The sequence below is a fragment of the Chiloscyllium punctatum genome, chromosome 5, assembly GCF_047496795.1.
Source record: "Chiloscyllium punctatum isolate Juve2018m chromosome 5, sChiPun1.3, whole genome shotgun sequence".
Taxonomy (NCBI): Eukaryota; Metazoa; Chordata; class Chondrichthyes; order Orectolobiformes; family Hemiscylliidae; genus Chiloscyllium; species Chiloscyllium punctatum.
The window spans coordinates 142,144,230-142,166,859 of record NC_092743.1 but is presented as its reverse complement, the minus strand read 5'-3'; the positions used below and the strand labels follow the sequence as shown (position 1 = coordinate 142,166,859).

At 42.2% G+C, this 22,630-nt stretch overlaps 1 protein-coding gene across 5 annotated transcripts in view; it reads left to right on the top strand.

The window, feature by feature from the left end:
* Window positions 1-22,630, top strand: part of LOC140477509 (sodium/potassium-transporting ATPase subunit beta-1-interacting protein 3-like) — a 451,646-nt gene that overhangs the window by 369,750 nt on the left and 59,266 nt on the right. For all 5 annotated transcript variants that reach the window (XM_072571555.1, XM_072571551.1, XM_072571552.1 and 2 more), the window contains one exon: window positions 19,713-19,910. In XM_072571555.1, the coding sequence (XP_072427656.1) occupies window positions 19,713-19,910 (198 nt within the window). The remainder of the gene's footprint in view (window positions 1-19,712; window positions 19,911-22,630) is intronic.

Below are 22,630 nucleotides of genomic sequence, written 5' to 3'. Positions count from 1 at the left end.
CTTTCCTTCTCCATCTCTTGCTCCATCTCTTTGTGTGTCCATTTCTTTTGTATGGATTGGTAATAAGCTACTGGATGTGGTGTTCATGACTCCCAGGTGTAACATTAACCTCCGAGCAAAAGGATTCACATTCAAGAAATTCAAGGGACAAATACAGTGCAATGTCAATGGTGAGCTAATTAACATTACTAGCAGGGAGTGTGCCATTGCAGTAATTTATGGTCGTATTTATCCTAAGAAATGCAAAGGAAATACAGGCTTTGAAATCTTAGAAATCTCTTTATTTAAGCAGCTGATGTGATTCAATCCTCCAAAATGTGAATGATCTACATTTGAGGCAAGGGGAGCATACAGGTCTGGTGTTAGATTTAACCCAGAGCATTGTCCAGTAATTGAATGAATAATTGAGAAGGAGCAACACAAATAAAATAAATTTCAGTTTATATATCAATAAAAATGGTGTTTACATAATAATGTGTACATGGAACAAATTTTGGCCCAACTTGTTTGATTTTTTACTGTCTGCCTATTATGTTTACAGATTACAGTATATCTATATATCGTAGAAAGAGACCATTTGGCCCAACAAGTCCACACTGACCCTCCAAATAGTAACCCACCCAGACCCATTCCCTATATTTAACCCTGACTAATTCACCTAACACTATGGGCAATTTCACATGACCAATTTACCTGGCTTACACATCGTTAGATTGTGAGAGGAAACCGGAGCACCTAGAGAAAACCCACGCAAACATGGGGAGACTGTGCAAACACCACACAGACAGTCACCCGAGGCTGGGATTGAACCCAGGTCCCTGGTGCTATGAGGCAGCAGTGCTAACCACTGAGCCACAGTACCACCCTAAGGTTGGGCAAAAGTGAGGACTAGGTAAAAACAATGACTGCAGATGCTGGAAACCAGATTTTGGATTAGTGGTGCTGGAAGAGCACAGCAGTTCAGGCAGCATCCGAGGAGCAGTAAAATCGACGTTTCGGGCAAAAACCCTTCATCAGGAATAAAGGCAGTGAGCCTGAAGCGTGGAGAGATAAGCTAGAGGAAGGTGGGGGTGGGGAGAAAGTAGCATAGAGTACAATGGGTGAGTGGGGGAGGGGATGAAGGTGATAGGTCAGGGAGGAGGGTGGAGTGGATAGGTGGAAAAGGAGATAGGCAGGTAGGACAAGTCATGGGGACAGTGCTGAGCTGGAAGTTTGGAACTAGGGTGAGGTGGGGGAAGGGGAAATGAGGAAACAGTTGAAGTCCATATTGATGCCAACACCACTAATCCAGAATCTAGTTTCCAGCATCTGCAGTCCTTGTTTTTACCTCGTTGATTTTAACCCTACTGCGAATCCTCTTGCAAGGATGCCTGCCTTGAAGAAGTTTTCCTCCTCTCTCTACAAGAATCTCAGGAAGTCCCTCTCCCACTGCAACTCCCAGGTCATTTCCTCTGCCCTGAAGCTCTTTAACCATGTCCTGAAACAAACTCGCCTGGAGGAAGAACGCCTCATCTTTCGCCTCGGAACACTTCAACCCCAAGGCATCAATGTGGACTTCAACAGTTTCCTCATTTCCCCTTCCCCCACCTCACCCTAGTTCCAAACTTCCAGCTCAGCACTGTCCCCATGACTTGTCCTACCTGCCTATCTTCTTTTCCACCTATCCACTCCATCCTCCTCCCTGACCTATCACCTCCCCCACTCACCTATTGTACTCTATGCTACTTTCTCCACACCCCCACCCTCCTCTCATTTATCTCTCCACGCTTCAGGCACTCTGCCTTTATTCCTGATGAAGGGATTTTGCCCGAAACGTCGATTTCGAAGCTCCTCGGATGCTGCCTGAACTGCTGTGCTCTTCCAGCACCACTAATCCAAAAGTGAGGACTGTAGATGCTGGAGATCAGAGTCAAAAAGAGTGGTGCTGGAAAAGCACAGCAGGTCAGGCAGCATCTGAGGAGCAGGAGAGTCGATGTTTTGAGCATAAACTCTTCATCTGATGAGGAGCTTATGGCTCAAAATGTTGACTCTCCTGCTCCTCGGATGCTGCCTGAACTGCTGTGCTTTTCCAGCACCACTCTTTTTGACTCCATATATAGGTTGTCTAATAAAAGTCAGAAGGAATGTTGTCTAACCTTTGTAGCAGTGAAATTATTTATAGTCTGCAATTACATAGAAATAGACCTGACTGCTGATATGTGAGGAATAAGACAATGATCAGAGAGAGGGTAGGACCAATCAGGTAGAAGAGGTAGGGGAGGACCTGAATGAGTTTTTTGCTTCAGTATTCACTAGAGAGAGGGATATGTTTATAGTGAGAACACCATGGACCAGGATAATAATCTTGAACAGATTGATATTAACAAAGGGGATGCGCTGGAAATTCTGGGAAGCATCAAGATAGATAAGTCCCCAGGGTCAGACTAGATATACCCAAGGTTACTACGGGAAGTGAAGAATGAGATTACTGCACCTCTTTGTATCCTTACTCTCTACAGGAGTTAAACCAGTTGATTGGAGGGAAGTGAATGTTGTTTCTCTGTTCAAGAAAGGGAATAGGGAAATCACTGGGAATTATAGACTAGTCAGTCTCACGTCTGTAGTAAGCAAGGTACTGGAAAGGATTCTGAGAGATAGGATTTGTGGCTATTTGGATAAACATAGTTTGATTAAAAATAGTCAGCATGGCTTTGTGAAGGGCAGGTCATGTCTCACAAGTCTTATTGAGTTCTTTGAGGATGTGACGAGGCAGGTTGACGAAGGCCGAGCTTTGGATGTGGTGTATATGGACTTCAGCAAGGTATTTGATAAGTTTCCCCATGGGATGCTCATTCAAAATGTTAGGAGGCATGGGATACAGGGAAATGTGGCTGTCTGGATACAGAATTGGCTGGCCGAAAGAAGACAGCAAGTGCTAGTGGATGGAAAGTATTCCGCCTGGAGGTCGGTGACCTGTGGTGTCCCGCAGAGATTGGTTCTTGGGCCTCTGTTCTTTGTAGTTTTTTATAAATGACTTGGATGAAGAAGTGGATGGGTGGATTAGTAAGTTTGCTTATAACACACATGTTGGTGGTGTTGTAGATAGTGTCGAAGGCTGTTGCAGGCTACAAGACATTGACATGATGCAGAGCTGGGCTGAGAAGTGGCAGATGGAGTTCAACCTGGATAAATGTGAAGTGATTCATTTTGGAAGATCAAATTTCAGTGCTGAATGCAGGGTTAAAGACAGGACTTTTGGCAGTGTGGAGGATAAGTAGGCTCTTGGAGTCCATATACATAGATCCCTCAAAGTCGCCACTCAAGTTGATAGGGATGTTAAGAAGGCATATGGTGTTTTGGCTTTCATTAAAGGGGTATTGAGTTTAAGAGCCACGAGGTTTTGCTGCAGTTCTATAAAACCCTGGTTAGATCACACTTGGAATATTGTGTCCAGTTCTGGTCACCTCATTATAGGGAGGATGTAGATGCTTTAGAGAGGGTGCAGAGGAGATTTACCAGGATGCTGCCTGGATTGGAGGGTTTGTCTTATGAAGAGAGGTTGAGTGAGCTGGGGCTTTTCACACTGGAGAGAAGAAGGAAGAGAGGTGACTTGATAGAGGTGTACAAGGTAATGAGAGGCTTTGATAGAGGAGATAGCCAGAGACTTTTCCCCAGGGCAGAAATGGCTGTCATGAGGGGTCATAATTTTAAGGTGATTGGAGGAAGTTATAGGGAAGATGTCCGAGGTAGGTTCTTTATGCAGAGAATGGTGGGTGCATGAAATGCACCGCCAGTGGTGGTAGTAGAGCCAGAGACATTAGGGACATTTAAGCGACTGCTGGACAAGCACATGGACAGCAGTAAATTGAGGGGTGTGTGGGTTAGGTTGGTCTTAGATTAAGATAAATACTCAGCAGAACATCCTGGATCCTGTACTGTACTGTATTGTTCTATGTCCTATGCTCTATACTGCTGAGTCACAAAAGAATGGAAATGCACATTTTCTGCTGAAATTGGTTGCTGGCTTAGAATGGACGCATTCAACAGGATGCCTAAACAACAAAGAAAATATATTTTATATTACATCAGCTGTAACAAAATGAATGTAAGTTTTACAAACGCTAATTTAAAACTCTACTAAGAGATTAAATGACTAGCAGTGATTTTTTTTTACGCTATTTCACTATGTCTATGTGTTAATGATGTTGAATACTTTAAATAAACACTATTTATGGACTTCAGTAATTAGTCAATAGTTATTTATGAATAGGATGTTTATCATCTTAAATGTCCTTTTGCTTGAATGTATTCCGGTATATCTGCTGCCCTTGTCCTTCTGGATGGAAGTGGTTGTGGGTTTGGAAGGTGCTGTCTGAGGATCTTTGGTAAATTTCTGCAGTGCATCTTGCAGATGGTAGACACTGCTGCTATAGAGTGTCAGTGGGGAGGGAGTGGATGTTAAAGGTGGCAGATGCGGTACATGTCAAACAGGCTGCTCTGTCCAGGTTGAACTCCATCTGCCACTTCTCAGCCCAGCTCTGCATCCTGTCAATGTCTTGTAGCCTGCAACAGCCTTCAACACTATCTACAACACCACCAACATGTGTGTCATCGGCAAACTTACTAATCCACCCTTCTACTTCTTCATCCAAGTCATTTATAAAAATGATGGTGTTAAGCTTCTTGAATACTGTTAGACCTGTACTCATCCAGGCAACCAGAGAGTATTCAATCATAATCCTGATTTATGCCTTAGAGATGGTGGATAGGCATTGGGGACAGAGGCAGTGAGTAACTCTTGCAAACTTCCTAACCACAGAACTGTTCTTGTAGCCAAAGTATTTCAGTGACTGGTCCTGCACAGCTTTTAGTTAATGATGTTGATTTGCAAAATGACACTAACCCGGAAATTAATGTGCATTTCAAAGATTTCCCTCCTATCGGTACCAATACTTGTCAGTTTCTAAGACCATGGTGAACCATTGGCAATGGACCAGGGACAGGGTAGGTCAAGCCCCAAATGCATTGAATATGATATAGAGGCTCTTGTTATAGTTGATGAAGAGTCACTGGACTTGAAAGGTTAACTTTGCTTTCTTCCACAGATGTGCCAGGGCTGCTAAGCTTCACCAGCAATTTCTGTTGCTGTTTCTTGTTATGGCTTTATGTCCCTCCAACTCTCCTGTGTCGTCCTCAGGATCAGATAGAACTTTTAGTCCCATGGTTAAAGACTGAAAGTGCTGGAGAGACTCTGCAGGTCTGGCGTTATCTGTTGAGAGAAACAGAGTTAATGCATTGAGTCTGATGTGAGTCTTCTTAAGAATTTGGGAGCAAACACCCTCTTTTTTCTCTCTCTCTCTCTCTCTATAAATGCTACCAAAGCTGTTGGGTTTCTCCTGAAGTTTCTGCTTTTATTTCGGATCTTCAGCAACTGCAGTATTTTACTTTCATTCAGATCCTGCGTCTCAGTTATGGTGCTTTCTTCCCTCTTCTGATGCTGTATCGGCAATTCACTGAAGATTCAGCTTCATGGTCCTTTCTTGTTGAGGAGCTCTTGTCTGCTGTTTGGAATTCTACCAGAATTCCACAATGAATGTGAATAAGCCCTTGCTGAGAATTAATGCTGGGTCATACCAGAGGTGTTACGGCCAGTGGAACTTCCATTCAGCCTTTTAGGGGTGTGTTAAGAAAAATCCAACCGAATATTTTCAATTGATTATCACATGAGATTTTATGGGTGTTAGTATGAAAGGTTTCATTAGTCTTCTAGGATTTTGGAGGGTTTTCAGGTATTGTAGCATTTTGATCAAACTTCAAAATCTTTATTGTTAAGTTAAAAATCACACAAAATAGTCCAACAGGTTTAATTAGAAGCACTAGCTTTTGGAGCGCAGCTCCTTCATCAGGTTGCATCCACAATCACCTGACGAAGGAGCAGCACTCCGAAAGCAAGTGTGCTTCCAATTAAACCTGTTGGACTATAACGTGGTGTTGTGTGACTTTTAACATTGTGCACCCTAGTCCAACAGTGGCATCTCCAAATCATGACTTTTATTGTTAAGAGTATTCAGCTTAGTTATGACTCAGTGGTATGTGCCCCAATGCAATATCCCACAGCATGTGTGTGTTTGAAACTGTGTGAGAGTGTGTGTGTATGTGTGTATGAGTGTATGAGTGTGAGAGTGTGTGAGAGAGTGTGTGTGTGAGACAGAGAGACTGAGTGGGTCTGTGCATGCATGTGTATGTATGAGAGTGTGTGTGTGTGTGTGTGTGTGTGTTTCTGATATCTCAGCCAATTAAATTACTTTCTGAAACCAACACTCATTAGCTAAAATGTGAACAGTTTGTATTAAAGTATATTTTACCCAAATTGTTACTGAGAAAGGGGACATTGAACATGATCCATTTTGTCTGGAAGGGGCTTATTGCAATATCAGAATCACAAGGTACCAGTATTTTTCATTATTTATGAACTACCACAAGTATGTGTAAAATAGTCAACCATTCCCCCAAAAAGTGAAGTCATATGAGTGATCTTGTTCTATCTGTTTTTTCTCATCAGAAAGATCACGCTGTGTGATTCAGAGTATAGCTAAAGAACACCAAATAAATTAGACAATGACAATGACACTGACATCAAACTCACTTACAATCCTCTCTGCACTGTTCTATACCATAGTTAATTCTAAATTCACTTCAGTAGCATCCTTTTCTCTGGAGCAGTGTACTCTGTATTTAAATTGTGCATATGAAACAGGGCGTGATAATTCTGCAGAAAAGACAACATTTTCTGGCAATATTTTCATGTTAGAGCAAAGTTGCTGCTTTGTATTAAATCCAAAGTGCAACATGTGTCCATTTTGAAAAGTATTTTATGTCCATTGAGCTTTTGCTCAAACCTACATGTACATCACCAGGTGCAAAACCTTTCATGAACTTGTGCAAATAGAAAGAGTTCATATTCCATTTTCCAATTAATAAAGAGCCTGATAGAGGTCAGCAGCAGTGACCAGCGGTGAAAGTAGGGACAGACATGGGATGGGTCTCAGTCTAGGGCAGGGTGGGGGGAGCGTAGTGGAAGCAACCCCTCTTGGGGAAAGCCCAGCTTTGAGCATCTGCAGGTCCATGGCTTAAGAAATGACTGCAATGTTTGATTCTATTTCTTTACTTTTCTACTTTTATACTAAGAAAACTGTAGTGTGGAACATTTTAACTTGTTTCTTTATTTTTCTATTTCTGTAACTAAGATTTTGTACCTAAGTACATTGTACTTAAGATGGTGCCGTATGTGGTGACATTTCACATTTTCCGCTGTATTCCTATACTCTGTACTTGAGTACACATGACATTAAAACCCAAGTCTAAATCTTACTTCACATTTCCTTAATCATTTCCTGCACCTGCATACCAACCTTCTGTGATTCACAGACCTGGATAACCAGATCCCTCCTGGTGACAGAGTTCTGCCACATGTCCCCATTTAAACAGCAGACAGATTATTTCAGCCAAAGCTTCCCCACATTACATTCCATCTGCCATATTTCTGCCCACCCACTTAACCTACTTTTATCTCTTCATAGAATTTTAATACCTCTTCCTGAAGCTGTCTTTCTTTGAGTCATCAGTAAATTTAGAAAGCATATGGAATTATTTTATGGGTATATTGATATATAACAGTGAATACATGAGTGCATTTTCAACCAAAAGCTTTCAAAACCCATTTCTTGGTCACCTTGAATCCAAACATTCCAGTGTAATGTTTGGAGCGTTCCTGTTCCTGCAGGAATATAATGAGCAGAAACTCTGAATGGTGATGAGCTCACCTTGGGATTATTTCTGGTTGTGTGGGCAAGATCTGCTTTTAGCAGAATCCTTTTCAAATTCATACAAAAGATCAAATTGTACTGAACACAGTTAAAGCTCACTGATCTTTTGTACTGGTTACACTGCTACCATGGGACTGCTCCAGTAAAACGTGTGCTATCAAACAGAGATGCGTTATCACTGAATTTTGTAGCATCAATCCAAGTCGACAAGGTTAAAGAGTCTTTGAATTAATCTTATTTAATCACAGTGGTGGCCGAAGAAATGACCATGTTTGCCAAATCTAAACTTTATAAATGGTCAACCAAGCTTCTTTAAACAGAGTTCACCACATTAATGTAATCCAAATGGTTATATCAGTGTATCATTCCATATCAGATCCACTTATGGAGGTGTTAATGTTGACTTGTTCTCCTCACATGGTAAAGTGGGGACCATGCCACTAACAGTAGGCGATGTGGAGAGTTTACCAAATTAACCATAACCAGTAATTGTTGCGTTGGCAGAAGAGCACAGCCAGAGACCCTCAAGGTTGTCCTTGAGCGATCAGGGAAAAGGCAAGTCCATAAGGACCCTCACCAACTTCTGCGGATGCACCATTGAAAGCATACTGTCCGGATGTATAATGGTCTGGTACAGCAACTGCGCTGCCTAGAAGGTGGTGTGCACAGCCCAGGCCATGACAAAAGCCAACCTCCCATCGATAGACTCCACTTACAATTCTCGTTGCCATGGAAAGGCTGCCAATATCATCAAAGACCCCTCCCACCCTGGTAATGCTCTCCCACAGCCTCTTCTGTCAGGTAGAGGATACAGAAACTTGAATATACACACCAACATGTTCAAGGACAGCTTGTTGGTGATATTTAATTTGGTAAATTCTCCACATCCCCTACTGTTCGTGGCATGGTCCCCACTTCACCATGTGAGGAGAACAAGTCAACATTTACATCTCCATAAGTGGATCTGATATGGAATGGCTTGATTGGACTCGCTAACTTCAGATAATATTGATCGTATTTTGCTCACCGCTTGTGCAGTGTAACCCTGTATGCCTTGCTCTGTCTAAGCACCTTATGATCTGCATGTCCTTGTTTGCTATGATCTGCCTATACTCCTTACAAAACAAAGCTTTTCACTGTAGTTAGGCACATGTGACTACAATAAATCAAATCAAATCCGATTCAACTGCTGTGGGGAAGGAAGCTCAGTGAGCAAACCTACATCCAGAAGGAAGGTGGATTTAAGATACCAGGTAAAATTGTGTTACAGGCAGTTCAGAGAAGGTTTACTTTACTCAATCTCCTGGAATGAAGGCTTATCTCATGAAGAAGGAATGTGGAGCAGTTTGGAACTGTATCCACTGGAGATGTTACTGGGATTGTGGGTGTTACTGAGATTGACGGTGTTACTAGGATTGGAGATGTGACTGGGATTGGAGATGTTACTGGGATTGGAGGTGTTTCTGGGATTGGAGACTTTACTGGGATTGGGGTGTTATTAGGATTGGGGGTGTTACAGTGATTGTGGGTTTTAGTGGGATTAAGTGTATTACTGGGATTGGGTGTGTCACTGGGATTGTGGGTGTTACTGGGATTGACGGTGTTACTAGGATTGGAGGTGTTACTGGGACTGAAGATGTTACTGGGATTGGGAGTGTTACTGGGATTGACGGTGTGACTAGGATTGGACGTGTTACTGGGACTGAAGATGTTACTGGGATTGGGACTGTTACTTGGACTGGGGGTGTGACTGGGATTGGGGTGTTACTAGGATTGGAGACATTACTGTGTTTGGAGGTGTTACTGGGTTTGGGGGCATTACTGGGATTGAGGGTGTTACTAGGATTGGAAATGTGACTGAGATTGGAGGTATTACTGTGATTGGAGATGTTACTGTGATTGGCGGTGTAACTGGGATATGAGATGTTACTGGGATTGGAGATGTTACTGGGATTGGAGATGTTACTGGGATTGTTGGTGTTACTAGGATTGAAGTTATTACTGTGATTGGCGGTGTTTCTGAGATTGGAGATGTTACTGCAATTGGAGATGATACTGGGATTGGCGGTGTTACTGGGATACGAGATGTTACTGGGATTGGAGGTGTTACTGGGATTGGCAATATTACTGGGATTGGGGGTGTTACTGGGATTGAAGTTATTACTGTGATTGGCAGTGTTTCTGAGATTGGAGATGTTACTGGGATTGAAGATGTTACTGGGATTGGAGCTGTTACTGGGATTGGAGATGTTACTGGGATTGGCGGTGTTACTGAGATTGGAGATGTTACTGAGATTGGGGGTGTTACTGGGATTGGGAGGTGTTACTGGGATTGAAGATGTTACTGGGAGTGGGAGTGTTACTGGGATTGGAGATGTTACTGGGATTGGAGATGATAGTGGGATTGGATGTGTTACTGGGATTGGAGATGTTTCTAGGATTGGAGGTATTACTGGGATTTGAAACGTTACTGGGATTGGAGATGCTACTGGGATTGGTATTGTTACTGGGATTCGAGATGTTAGTGGGATTGGGGTGTTACTGAGATTGGCGACGTTTCTAGGATTGGAAACGTTTCTAGGTGTTACTGGGATTGATGTCATGACTGGGATTGGAGATGTTACTGGGGTTGGAGGTGTTACTGGGATTGATGGCGTGACTGGGATTGGGGGTGTGACTGTAATTGGGTTTATTACTGGGTTTGGGGGTGTTATCGGGGTTGGAGGTGTTACTGGGATACGAGATGTCACTGGAAGAGACAGGCAGGGTGTGGAAGGCAAGGGCAGGGGTTGGCTCTCAATAGTGTGACTGGGATTGGATGTGCTACTGGGATTGGGTTTGTTATTGGGTTTGGGGTTTTTACTAAGATTGGGTTTGTTACGAGGTTTGGGGGGTTTACTGAGATTGGGTTTGTTACAGGGATTGGAGATGTTACTGGGATTGGAGGTGTTACTGGGATGAAGATGTTACTGGGATTAGAGATGTTACTGGGATTGGGGGTGTTATTGGGATTGGGAGAAAGTGAGGACTGCAGATGCTGGAGTACCAGAGTTGAAAAATGTATTGCTGGAAAAACACAGCAGGCCAGGCAGCATCCGAGGAGCAGGAGAATCGACGTATCGGGCATAAACCCTTCTTCAGGAAGGTTTGGGGATGTTACTGGGATTGGATTTGTTACTGGGTTGGAGATGTTACTGGGTTTGGGGATGTAACTGGGATTGAGTATGTTACTTGGATTGGATTTGTAACTGGGATTGGAGATGTTACTGGGTTTGGGAGTGTTACTGGGATTGGGTTTCTTACTGGGTTTGGGGTGTGACTATGATTGGGTTTGTTACTGGGATTGGCGATGTTACTGGGTTTGGGGTGTGAGTGGGATTGGTTTTTTTTACTGGGATTGGGGATGTGAGTGGGATTGGTTTTTTTTAATGGGATTAGGAGTGTTCCTGGGATTGGAGATGTTACCAGGAGAGACAGGCTGGGTGTAGAATGCCTCTCAATAGCCACCCAGCTGTGCTATATTCAGTCCCTAAATTATATACAACATACTGCCTTTCTCAAACTGTGAGCCTTCCAATACTGGTTCACCAGGTTAAGTCACCTCTTTCTTGCTTAACATGGACTCAAAGTAATTGTAGCCCATGTGGATTTTAATTAAACCCCTAAGTGATAATTAGTTAACTACTTGAGGGCCTCAGTTTGTGGAAGTGAGTGTGTGCGGACTGTTGATCTAAGATCTTCCTATGGAAGAGACAGAAAGTGGGCAAGATTCTGTGGTATTACCAGCTGTTCTAATGAGTTACCTTCTTGTTTCCAAAATCAGGGTTTCACTCATTGTGGGCATGGACAGTATGAAGAGCATATTGCTCATATCCAGCTGGGCTGGTGCAAAAATATTATGTTGTCTGATATGGCAGCTACTGAGAAAGCTGATGAACATCTACACAGACAATCAGAAACATGACATGAAATGATGGATTACCACAAAGCTTAATGAAGCAAGAGAGCATTTGATTCTATTAATGAGTCAATCTAACTTGTGTGTGGAGCAAATATGGAGCTGTTATTGTTTTAAGAGTCAACTTCTGAAGAAATTATGTTGTGGTATGGCCCAGATTCCAGACCAGGAAAACCTGTATCTTTACGACAGTGACATGATGTCTTGAAATGCGATGTACCAGTATAAACGTACCCTTCCTACATTCAGTCATGATCTCTGTAGAATGCTGTCAGTGTGGCACCTGGAGTTAGCTATACGTGTATTGTAATGTGCAGCAACATAGATAAGTACAAAACCAAAACTTGTATCACCTTATGATATTGCAACCATGAAAATAGTACAGAAACTTCTAGACATCTTTTTCAGTTTCTCAAAAAGCTGACTCTTTGTGGTATATGTTAATATGGACTAACATTTGAAAATCACAAAGCACATCATGGCAATAAATGGGCACAAACAGTTAATAATGGCAACTGTGGCATTTACTGGTGGCAGTAAAGTCATGTTAAAAGCTGCAAAGGTGACAGCAGTTGTGATAAGTATTTTTCTATTAGTCACACATCAATCTGTCTGAGTTCAGAGCTGAAGTTACAATTACAACCAAAACTAAAGGATACAAACCTGTACTGAAGCACGTTGGTTCAGCCACTTTTGGAATACTGCAATCGGTTCTGGTCTCCCTGCTGTAGGAAGGATGTTGCGAAACTTCAAAGGGTTCAAAAAAGATTTACGAGGATGCTGCCAGGTTGGAGCTACAGAGAGAGGCTGAATAGGCTGGGACTATTTTCTCTAACATGTCAGAGGCTGAGGTAATAGAGATTTATAAAATCATGAGGGGCATGGATAGAGTGAATAGCCAATGTCTTTTCCCTGCAGTAGGGGAGTCCAAAACCAGAGGGCATAGTTTTAAGATGAGAGGGGAAAGATTTAAACGGAACCTAAGGGGCAACTTTTTCTCGCAGAGGGTGGTACGTGTATGGAATGAGGTGCCAGAGGATGTGGTAGAGGCTGGTACAATTACAGCATTTAAAAGGCATTTGGATTGGTATGTGAACAGGAAGGGTTTGGAGGGAAACAGGCCAAATGGTAGCAAATCCAACAGGATTTGTTTAGGATATCTGGTCAACATGGACGAGTTGGACTGAAAGGTCTGTTTCCCTGCTGTACATCTCAATCACTCTAATGTGACTCTCTCTCTCTCTCTCTCTCTCTCTCTCTCTCTCTCTCTCTCTGTGTCTCACTCTGTCTCAAAAAATGGCAGTTTGTAACAGGCCCAGGACAGCACTGATCAAAACAAAAGGTAGATGAAAGATAGTGAAGAACAGCCCTGATCCTGGAACAAAGCCCAGGAAACAACCACAAAACATATTTTCTATATTGGAGAAGCCTGACTATTCCCAGGTGCTGATCAACTCGACCACTGTCTTTCCTAAGACAGTATTAAAAAACACATTGTCAACGCTATTTCTTCTTTTTTGCTACAAACATCAATAACAGCCACAAACCTGCAAACCTTTGAAAGGGCAATGACATTTAGGAATGATGATCATAGGAGAGAAAAAAGAAGAGAATTTAGCAGAAAATTTAAAAACAAACAGGCAAGACAATGCTGATTCTAATGGTGTGGGCAGAAAGAGCATAAAGTTACACAAGAAAGGTGAGTGGCAAACATCTCACCATGGAGTGGAAACCTATTAATAGGCAAGACTTCAGTTCAATAAATAAAGAACGTCCCTCTACAGATCAGCAGATAACTGATAAAGAATGACTGACAGCATGTCAAACCTAACAGAATTTGCTGGAAAAGCTCAGCAGGTCTGACAGCATCTGTGGAGAGAAATCAGAGTTAACGTTTCGGGTTGAGTGACCCTTCCTCGGAACCCTTCCGGTTCTAAGGAAGGGTGCTGGCCTTCTTCACGGATGCTGCCAGAGCTGCTGAGCTTTTCCAGCGATTTCTGGTTTTTCCAACAGATTAATCTGAAATCACATGCTTTCAGAACATTGCCCCTTCATCATGGCAACACTCCAACACCTAGTGATTTCAAAGAAACCTGTTGGACTGTAACCTGGTGTCGTGTAACTTCGGACCTTGTCCACCCCAGTCCAACACCGGTTCCTCCACACCAAAGATGGAGGACTAACACTGAAACCAAAGTCAACTTTTACCCAATATTGATGAGTATTATTCTTATAAAAGCAAAAACAACATTCAAACTGATGGCTTCTTCTCCTCAAATAATATGTATCCTGTTATGTTCCATTTATTATTTGGTCACATATTATGCATACCCAAGAAATATTCTGTACAGAAATTAATATTTATTCAACTTTTAGAGATTTTCATGTATCTAGTTCTTAGCGTAGAAAAACAGCTTATTATCTCTCAACTTGCCTGAGACTTGTTATTTTAATCCTGTGTATTCTGGATCTATACACACAGACAAAGACAAATAGGCTGCTTACAATTTACTTTATTGAATAAAGAAAGATGATCTTGCTTTTGTATACCACCTTATCACATCTCTTAGGACATTTTAAAACAATTCCCATCCCACGAATTGCATTTGAATTACAGTTAGGGTAAACACAGCAATGTTCCTTAAAGTTACAATTTATATCTAAATGTCTTGCACTTGTGTATATTGCATTATAAATTCCTGTATCTATATTCATAATGGAAAGTCTAATTACAATCTGTCACTTATTATGGACTAGGCCAGACCACTCAAAATATTCTTAAGCAGGCAGCCCAGACCGTAACTCTGCAATTTGTTTCGGTAAATGTACATGAAAATTACCCACAGTAAGATAGCGAGATTGACTATCAGGTTTTAAAACAAACCACAGTTTATTCACAAAATTACACAATGAGACACAAAGAACAGAATAAAGAACCCCTACAGAACTCAGTTTATCGAAACTAGACTCAATTATGCTGTTCCGAATCTACGCAACAGTCCCAATATGCAAAACTCCTCAATTAACAGTAAAAGGTAGAACAAATGCTTACAGGTTGAAGTTAGAAGGGCAGAAGGAGAGAGAGAGAGTTTGTTTCCACACAGCTCACTATTGAACTCTGAACTAGTTCTGGACTGAACTACTCAACTAGAGAGCTGACCGCTCCCCTTTCATTATACTGGTCACTTCTAAAACATGACCATTTTGGCCTGAAGTCTTATGTGTTTATATATAAACAAAAAGCCTCTCAAATCCTTTTCATCAGAGCCCAGTCTGTTTACAACCCCTCTGAGAAAAATCAAGGATACAGTATCCTTGAGAAAAGAAATGACTTTTAGAATAAAGGGAACAGCTTTGTGACACAGTGAAGGGAATAAAGTTCCTTGTTTGGATTTCTGTCTCCCCAAAAGGGTAAAGGTTAGGTGAATTGTTCATGGTGAACTTTTAGATTAGATTAGATTACTTACAGTGTGGAAACAGGCCCTTCGGCCCAACAAGTCCACACAGCCCCGCCGAAGCGCAACCCACCCATACCCCTACATTTACCCCTTACCTAACACTACGGGCAATTTAGGATGGCCAATTCACCTGACCTGCACATCTTTGGACTGTGGGAGGAAACCGGAGCACCTGGAGGAAACCCACGCAGACACGGGGAGAACGTGCAAACTCCACACAGACAGTTGTCTGAGGTGGGAATTGGACCCAGGTCTCTGGCGCTGTGAGGCAGCAGTGCTAACCACTGTGCCACCGTGCCGCCTCAACTTGTCCATAATATCAAGGGATGTACAAGCTAGGTGGATTAGTTGTGATAAATGTGGGGTTACAGGGATAAAGTAATGGGCTGGGTGTGTGTGGGATGCTCTTCGAAGGGTTGGTGCAGATTCAATGAGCAGAATGGCCTCTTTCTACACTATAGGGATTCTATGGTTCATCAGCCTCCATTGCAGAGAACTCCAACGATCCAACGAGCTACACTATTCTATCTTGCCAACTAGAGCAGGATCTTTCTCAAGGGCTTGTAAACAATCATCAAGCTGAAATGTTGTCAGACACCCACTCAGTGTGGGAAATATCATTCCTTGGTGATTTCCCCAGAGTGGCCAATTAATGGTACAGAATGAGATTTCTGTCCAATTAGAGACAGTGCAAACTGCAAGGTCCATTCCAGGTCACTGGTTTGACAGCAGCAGCAGCAGCAATGTGCAATAGAAGGGAAATTAGGAAGATGACATGTCAAGATGTATGTGCCTTCTCTCCAATATTTTTTATTTTTGAAGAAAATGGCTTTTGTATTCAGATTACTACTGTGGGAGAGTGAAGAAGGAACCTACCCAGAGGGTGGTCTCTGGTTGGTGAAACACCCAAGAGAAAGGTGGGGGGGGGGCCTTCAGTCCTGTCAGAAGCACTTGCTCCCTGTGCCGGCACTGAATGTCCACTTCAGGGAGTTCTGTGGGGTCCTGGATACTGGCTGCCAAATCCCAATGGCTTTGATTGATTGGCTTTAAGTGGCTCTTAAACCATTAGACCATAAGAAATATGAACAGAAGTTGGCCATTCGGCCCTTCAAGCCATCTCCAACATTCAATAGGATCATGGCTGATCATGGTGGACATTCCTCACCTCCACTTTCTTGCCCTTTCTTGCCCTATCTTTGTAACCATCGAGTCCTCTAATAATCAATAAACTATTTGAGTGTGGAACCTGCAGCACCCGGTAACATCTCCAATTATTCACCCTCCCCAAACTGACATCACAGAATGTGCAACCCAATTCACATTCTGTTCATTCACCATCTGCCACTCTGGGAAATCACATGATTTAAAAAAAAACATTTTGATAGATACCTGAATCGGAACATTTGGAGGGATATGGGCCAGGAGCAGGCAGGTGGGACTAGTTTAGTTTGGGATTATGTTTGGAATGGACTGGTTGGACTGAAGGGTCTGTTTCCATTCTGTATAAGAACATACGAAGATCAGAACTAGGAGCAGGAGTAGGCCGTCTGACCCTTTGAGCCTGCTCTGCCATTTAATAAGATCATGGCTGATCTTTATCAAGGACTCAGCTCCACTTACCTGCGTTTTCACCATATCAAAAAAGTATCTGCATTAGCTTTAAAAGTAATTACTGAAGTAGCATCAACTACTTTCTTGGCCGAGGAATTCCATCGATTAACAACCCTCGGGGGCAAGAAATTCCTTCTCAGTTCAGGTCTAAACCTGCTTCCTCTAATCATGAGGCCTAGCCCTCTTGTCCTAGTCTCACCTGCCAGTGGAAACATCCTCTCTAATTCTATTTTATTAATTCCCTTCATACTTTTATGCGTTTCTATAAGACCACCCCCTCATTCTTCTAAATTCCAATGAATATAATCCCAGTCTACTCAGTCTCTCCTCATACGCCAATCCCCTCAACTCTGGAATCAACCCAGTGAACCTCCTCTGCACCCCCTCCAGTGCCAGTACATCCTTTCTCAAGTAAGGAGACCAAATCTGTACACAGTACTCCAGGTGTGGCCTCACCAGCTCCCTGTACAGCTGCAACATAACCTCCTTACTTTTAAACTCAAGCCCTTTAGTAATGAAGAACAAAATTCCATTTGCCCTCCTAATTTCCTGTTCTACCTGCAGACCAGCCTTCTGTGATTCATGCGCAAAGACACCCAGGTCCCTCTGCATAGCAGCATGCTGCAACTTTTTATCATTCAAGTAATAATCTATTTTACTGTTACTTCTACTAAAATGGATGACTTCACATTTACTAACATTCTATTCCATCTGCCAGACCTTTGCCCACTCACTCAATGTATCTATGTTCCTTTGTAAAGTTTCACAGTCCTCTGCACACTTTGCTCTGCCATTCATCTTAGTGTCATCGGTGAATTTTGACACCGTACACGTGGATCCAACTCCAAATTATCTATATAAATTGTAAATAATTGTGGTCCCCACACTGATCCCTGAGGCACACCACTAGTCACTGATTGCCAGCCAGAATAGCACTCATTTATCCCCCACTCTTTGCTTCCTGTCAGTCAACCAATCCTCTATCCACGCTAATACTCTACCCCTAACACCATACATCCTTATCTTATGCAGCAGCCTCATGTGCGGCATCTTGCCAAAGACCTTTTCGGAAATTGTCAAAGGCCTTTTAGAAATAAAGGAAATGACTCTATGGTATGTACAAAATTAAATGTGCAAAGTTACCATCCCAAATACACAGTTGTCACCCCAGTTGATATACTATGGCAGCTATAACTGGGACAGTATCCTATTATGTTTTGAGCCTTTGCAAAGCCTTAGAAAATGGTACAGCACATAGTCCTAGGCTTAGGAACATGGGATCTACAAACCTTTGATCATGAACTGTTCTTTCCACGGGAAGACTAACATGTTTTGAACAAACCAACGAGTGTCTTTCATCTTGTTGATGCCCCCACCACAACATTCTGCTGGATTGTCTGTTTGGAAATCTTCCCCTGTACTACTCTCTACATGGTGTTGGAATAGAGCCATGGACTCCCTCAATAGTTAGACTCCCTCAATAGTTAGACTCCCTCGATAGTTAGACTCCTTCAATAGTTAGACTCACTCAATAGTTAGACTCACTCGATAGTTAGACTCCCTTGATAGTTAGACAGCCCTGTAACAATAATACTCACACAGTGCAGTTCCAGTGCAGTCAATTCATATAGTTTTCTTCCATGCCAGGGGTCAGTTCTGGCTTCTAGTTATAATTTTTGTGCTATCTCTTGGAACTGCAACTCGAAATCTGTATAAGTTGGTATTGAAACTACATTCTTTCTTTGTATGTAACTATGACCCCAACTCTCTCTGTTATATGAATATACATGAACAGTCTTGAAGCTGGAAATCTATATTCATCGTAGAACATAGCCTCTGGATCTGTATTTCTGTGACTCTAAGATCAAAACCTTCCTAACGTGAAGTCTATATGCTCTGATCAAGAAGGAGAATATGTTTCACTGGTGATTACTCTTGCTGTAAAATTTGAATTGGAAAATCATAAGTGATGAAGTGAGAAAGTTTAAGAAAACAAGTTTAGTGCTGATTCCATGGTATGGTACTGTTTGATCCAGCTGCTTGTATTAAAAGGAGATGGAAATTCAAATAGATTTTATTTTCCATTCAATGTACTTTCCAATCCTCTGTATTAACTGAAATATATATTTTTGTTTTACCCTATTTTCTAATTCGCTGCATTAACTAAAATATATATTTACATTTTACCATGTTCCTCTAGTCTCTGTGTTAATTAAAATCTATATTTTGGTTTCACTCTATTCCTGAATTCTCCATATTAACTAAAATCTATATTTTGGTTTTACTATATTCTAGCTTTGTAATGTTTTGTACTTCATTTATACAAGTGACATTATTTTTAATAGAACTGCAATGTTAATTTTTAACTTTATTTCTTTATTTTTAATGTTTGCTAAATTTCTTTAAGCAAAATTTCTTTTGCCCATTTCCCCCCAGCTCCAGATCTGCTGCTGCTGCTGCTGCCTTCTCATTGGGAAACCTTTCTTGGGATCTCAGTTAACAGATGCTTTTCATTCAGCCGTGAATCTGAGCAGACCAATCACATAAGCAGATGTCGCAGGAAAGCCTGGCCATTAATTTCCTTTATGTTCCTATGCAGTTCCAGCAGCAATGATAGTTATTGGCAACAAAGTAGTAAAAAGATCGCACTACACAATCGGGAGAAAGTGAGGACTGCAGATGCTGGAGATCAGAGCCGAGAGTGTGGTGCTGGAAAGGCACAGTACGGCAATGTTGATTCTCCTGCTCCATGGATGCTGCCTGACCTGCTGTGCTTTTCCAGCATCACATGCGCTACACAATCAGCCAATTTTATTGCCATAACTTTCATGGGCTATGGGTTTAATGGGTTTAATTTGTGTTTTTCTATGTTGTTTGCAGGATAGTGACCTGATGACCTTTAATATCTCCATGCATCGCTCGTGGTGGAGGGAACATGGACCAGGTTGTGTGCGGAAGGAACTGACTGCAGCAGCCAGTAAAAGCCAAGATGATCGCACTTATATCTCAGTGACAGGCTGCATTGTTGACTTTCAGTATCTTGAGGTTATTCACAGCTCCTTCCAAATACTACTGTCAGTAAGTAGATTCATGGTGCATGCTGGGACCCACACCCCTACCCGATCATGAGCTGTTGCAAGTCTCATTCATGCCTTTTCTGGTTATTCCAGTGCTCTCCTCACCAGACTTCCTTCTTCCACCCACCATGAATTGGACTCTATTTGAGCCTCTGCTATTCTTATCCTAAACTGCAGCAAATATCATTCAACCAACATCCCTGTGCCCATTGGCCAGTGTTAGCTCCCAGTCTTGCAACCTCTCAATTTCGGAACATTTTTCAATTATTCCTCTCTGTGTCTCTGTGTAATGTTCGCCAGCCTTTCAAATATAATGCTAACTTTTAACTTTATTTCTATATTTCTCTACCTCTACTAAGAACAATGGTAATGCTTTCCTTTAACTTTGTTTATCAATGTTACTACTTGAACCTTCGTTCCTAGGAAGGTGCTATGTGTGGTGGCATTAGACACTTTTCGAAGCTCCTCGGATGCTGCCTGAACTGCTGTGCTCTTCCAGCACCACTAATCCAGAAACTTTTCACTATACTCCTGTACTTGAGTACATGTGACAATAAAGCTTAAATCAAATCAACTCCCCAGGATCTCCATACTAGTCCAACTGTGATCTCTTGTGCATTTCTTTTTTTAAAAATTCACTTAAGGGGACGCTGGCTGGGCCCAACATTTCTTGCCCATCCCTAGTTGCCCCATGAGAAGGTGGGGGTGAGCTGCCTTCTTGAACTGCTGCAGTCCATGTGCTGTGGGTAGACCCACAATGTCCTGAGGGAGGGAATTCCAGGATTCGGACCCAGCCACAGTGAAGGAACGGCGATATATTTCCAAGTCAGGATGGTGAGTGGCTTGGAGAGGTAGTGTTCCCATGTATCTACTGCCCTTGTCCTTTGATCGTGATTTCAGCTGTCTTGTCTCATAGCCCTTGAATATCCCCCCAAGTCCCTCTCCTCCCTTCTCAAATGCTCCTTAAAAGAATTTTGACCAGTTATTTGCCATAAGCCCTAATATCTCTTCACATAACTCAGTGTCAAAGGTTGTTTGATTGGTATTCTCCTATCAATGCCTTGGGATATTTTAATGTGTGATATAGAAATGCTTGTTTTTGTTGTTGTCTGTACCTGTGCACCAAAGAAAACTCTCCTTACATGCATTTGGCGTCCAATGGCAGTTCACTTCCTCGGGAAATATCATATTTTACAGTAAAGTAGATAATTATATTTCATTCCGAACATGATTTTACTGGATGTAAGTTTGCTCACTGAGCTGGAAGGTTTGTTTTCAGACATTTCATCACCATCAGTGAGCCCCCAGTGGTATGGCCCACTTTTTATTTATGTGTTTAGGTTTCCTTGGGTGAGTGATGTTATTTCCTGTGGTGATGTCATTTCCTGTTATTTTTCTCAGGGGGGTGATTAATGGGATCTAAATCAATGTGTTTGTTGATAGAGTTAAGATTTGTTAAAAGTTTTGTATAAATCTATACCATAAGTAGGAATTTTCTCAGCATAGGACATTGGTGAGTAAAATCACTTGTTACAAACTCTGAGGACTACCTTGAAGTCAAGCAGTATACTATTTGATACAAATGGAGTGCAAATTCCATCACAACAAATTACTCATGCATCAGTGTGTTTATTTTTCATTCCATCAGATATTTCATTCCTGACAAAGACAGTATTGATTGCCCATGTCTCATTGTTCTTGCCAAGTGATGGTGTCAGGTGAGCTACCCTCCTAACCTATGGCAGTGTAGTTGGTGTTGGTATACCCTCAGTATAACTACTAAGGGTGTTCCAACATTTTGACCCAGTGACAATGAAGGAATGGTGATGTGTTTCCAGATCAGGATCGAGTGTGGATTACAAAGGCACTTGGAGCTGGTGGGGGTTCCCATGGACCTGGTGCTGTCGAAGAAGACTTGATGAGTTACTGTCATGAATTTTCTTAAATGGTCTGCACACTTGCCACTATACACTGGTGATGGAGGGGCTGCTGCTTTAAGATGGTGGAAGGGATGCCAATCAATCTGCTCCAGTGGTGTTATTGGATCTATATTATAGAATCATAGAATCCCTACAGTGTGAAAGCAGGCCATTCAGCCCATCGAGTCCATACAACCCATCCAAACAGCATCCCACCCAGACCCACACCCCTACCCTAAACCTGTAACCCTATACTTCCCATGGCCAACCCACCTAGCCTGCACATCCCTGGACACTACAGGGCAATTTAGCATGGCCAATCTCTCTAACCTGCACATCTTTGGACTGTGGGAGGAAACTGGAGCACCCAGAGGAAACCCACACAGACACAGGGACAATGTGCAAACTCCACCTATACATATTAACCAGGCAATTGGAGAGCAGTCATCACCCTCCTGACTTGTGCTTTGTAGATGATGATCAGGCTTTGGAGGGTCAACGAGTGAGTTACTCACTGCCGAATCCCCAACCTATGGCCTGCTCTCCTAACCACAGAATTCGTTTCATTAATACAGTCCAGTTTGCGGGACATTGCTGGCAAGAGACTCAGCAATGGTAATGCCATTGAATGTCAAAGGGATGTTCATTGCCTGACTCTTGTTTGGAATGAATGTTAATTGTCATTTATCAATCCAAGCCTGAATGTTGTCCAGGTCTAATTACATATACATATAGAGCACTTTCAATATCTGAGGAGCTGAGAGTGGTGCTGTGCATTGTGCAATCATCAGCAAATATCCCA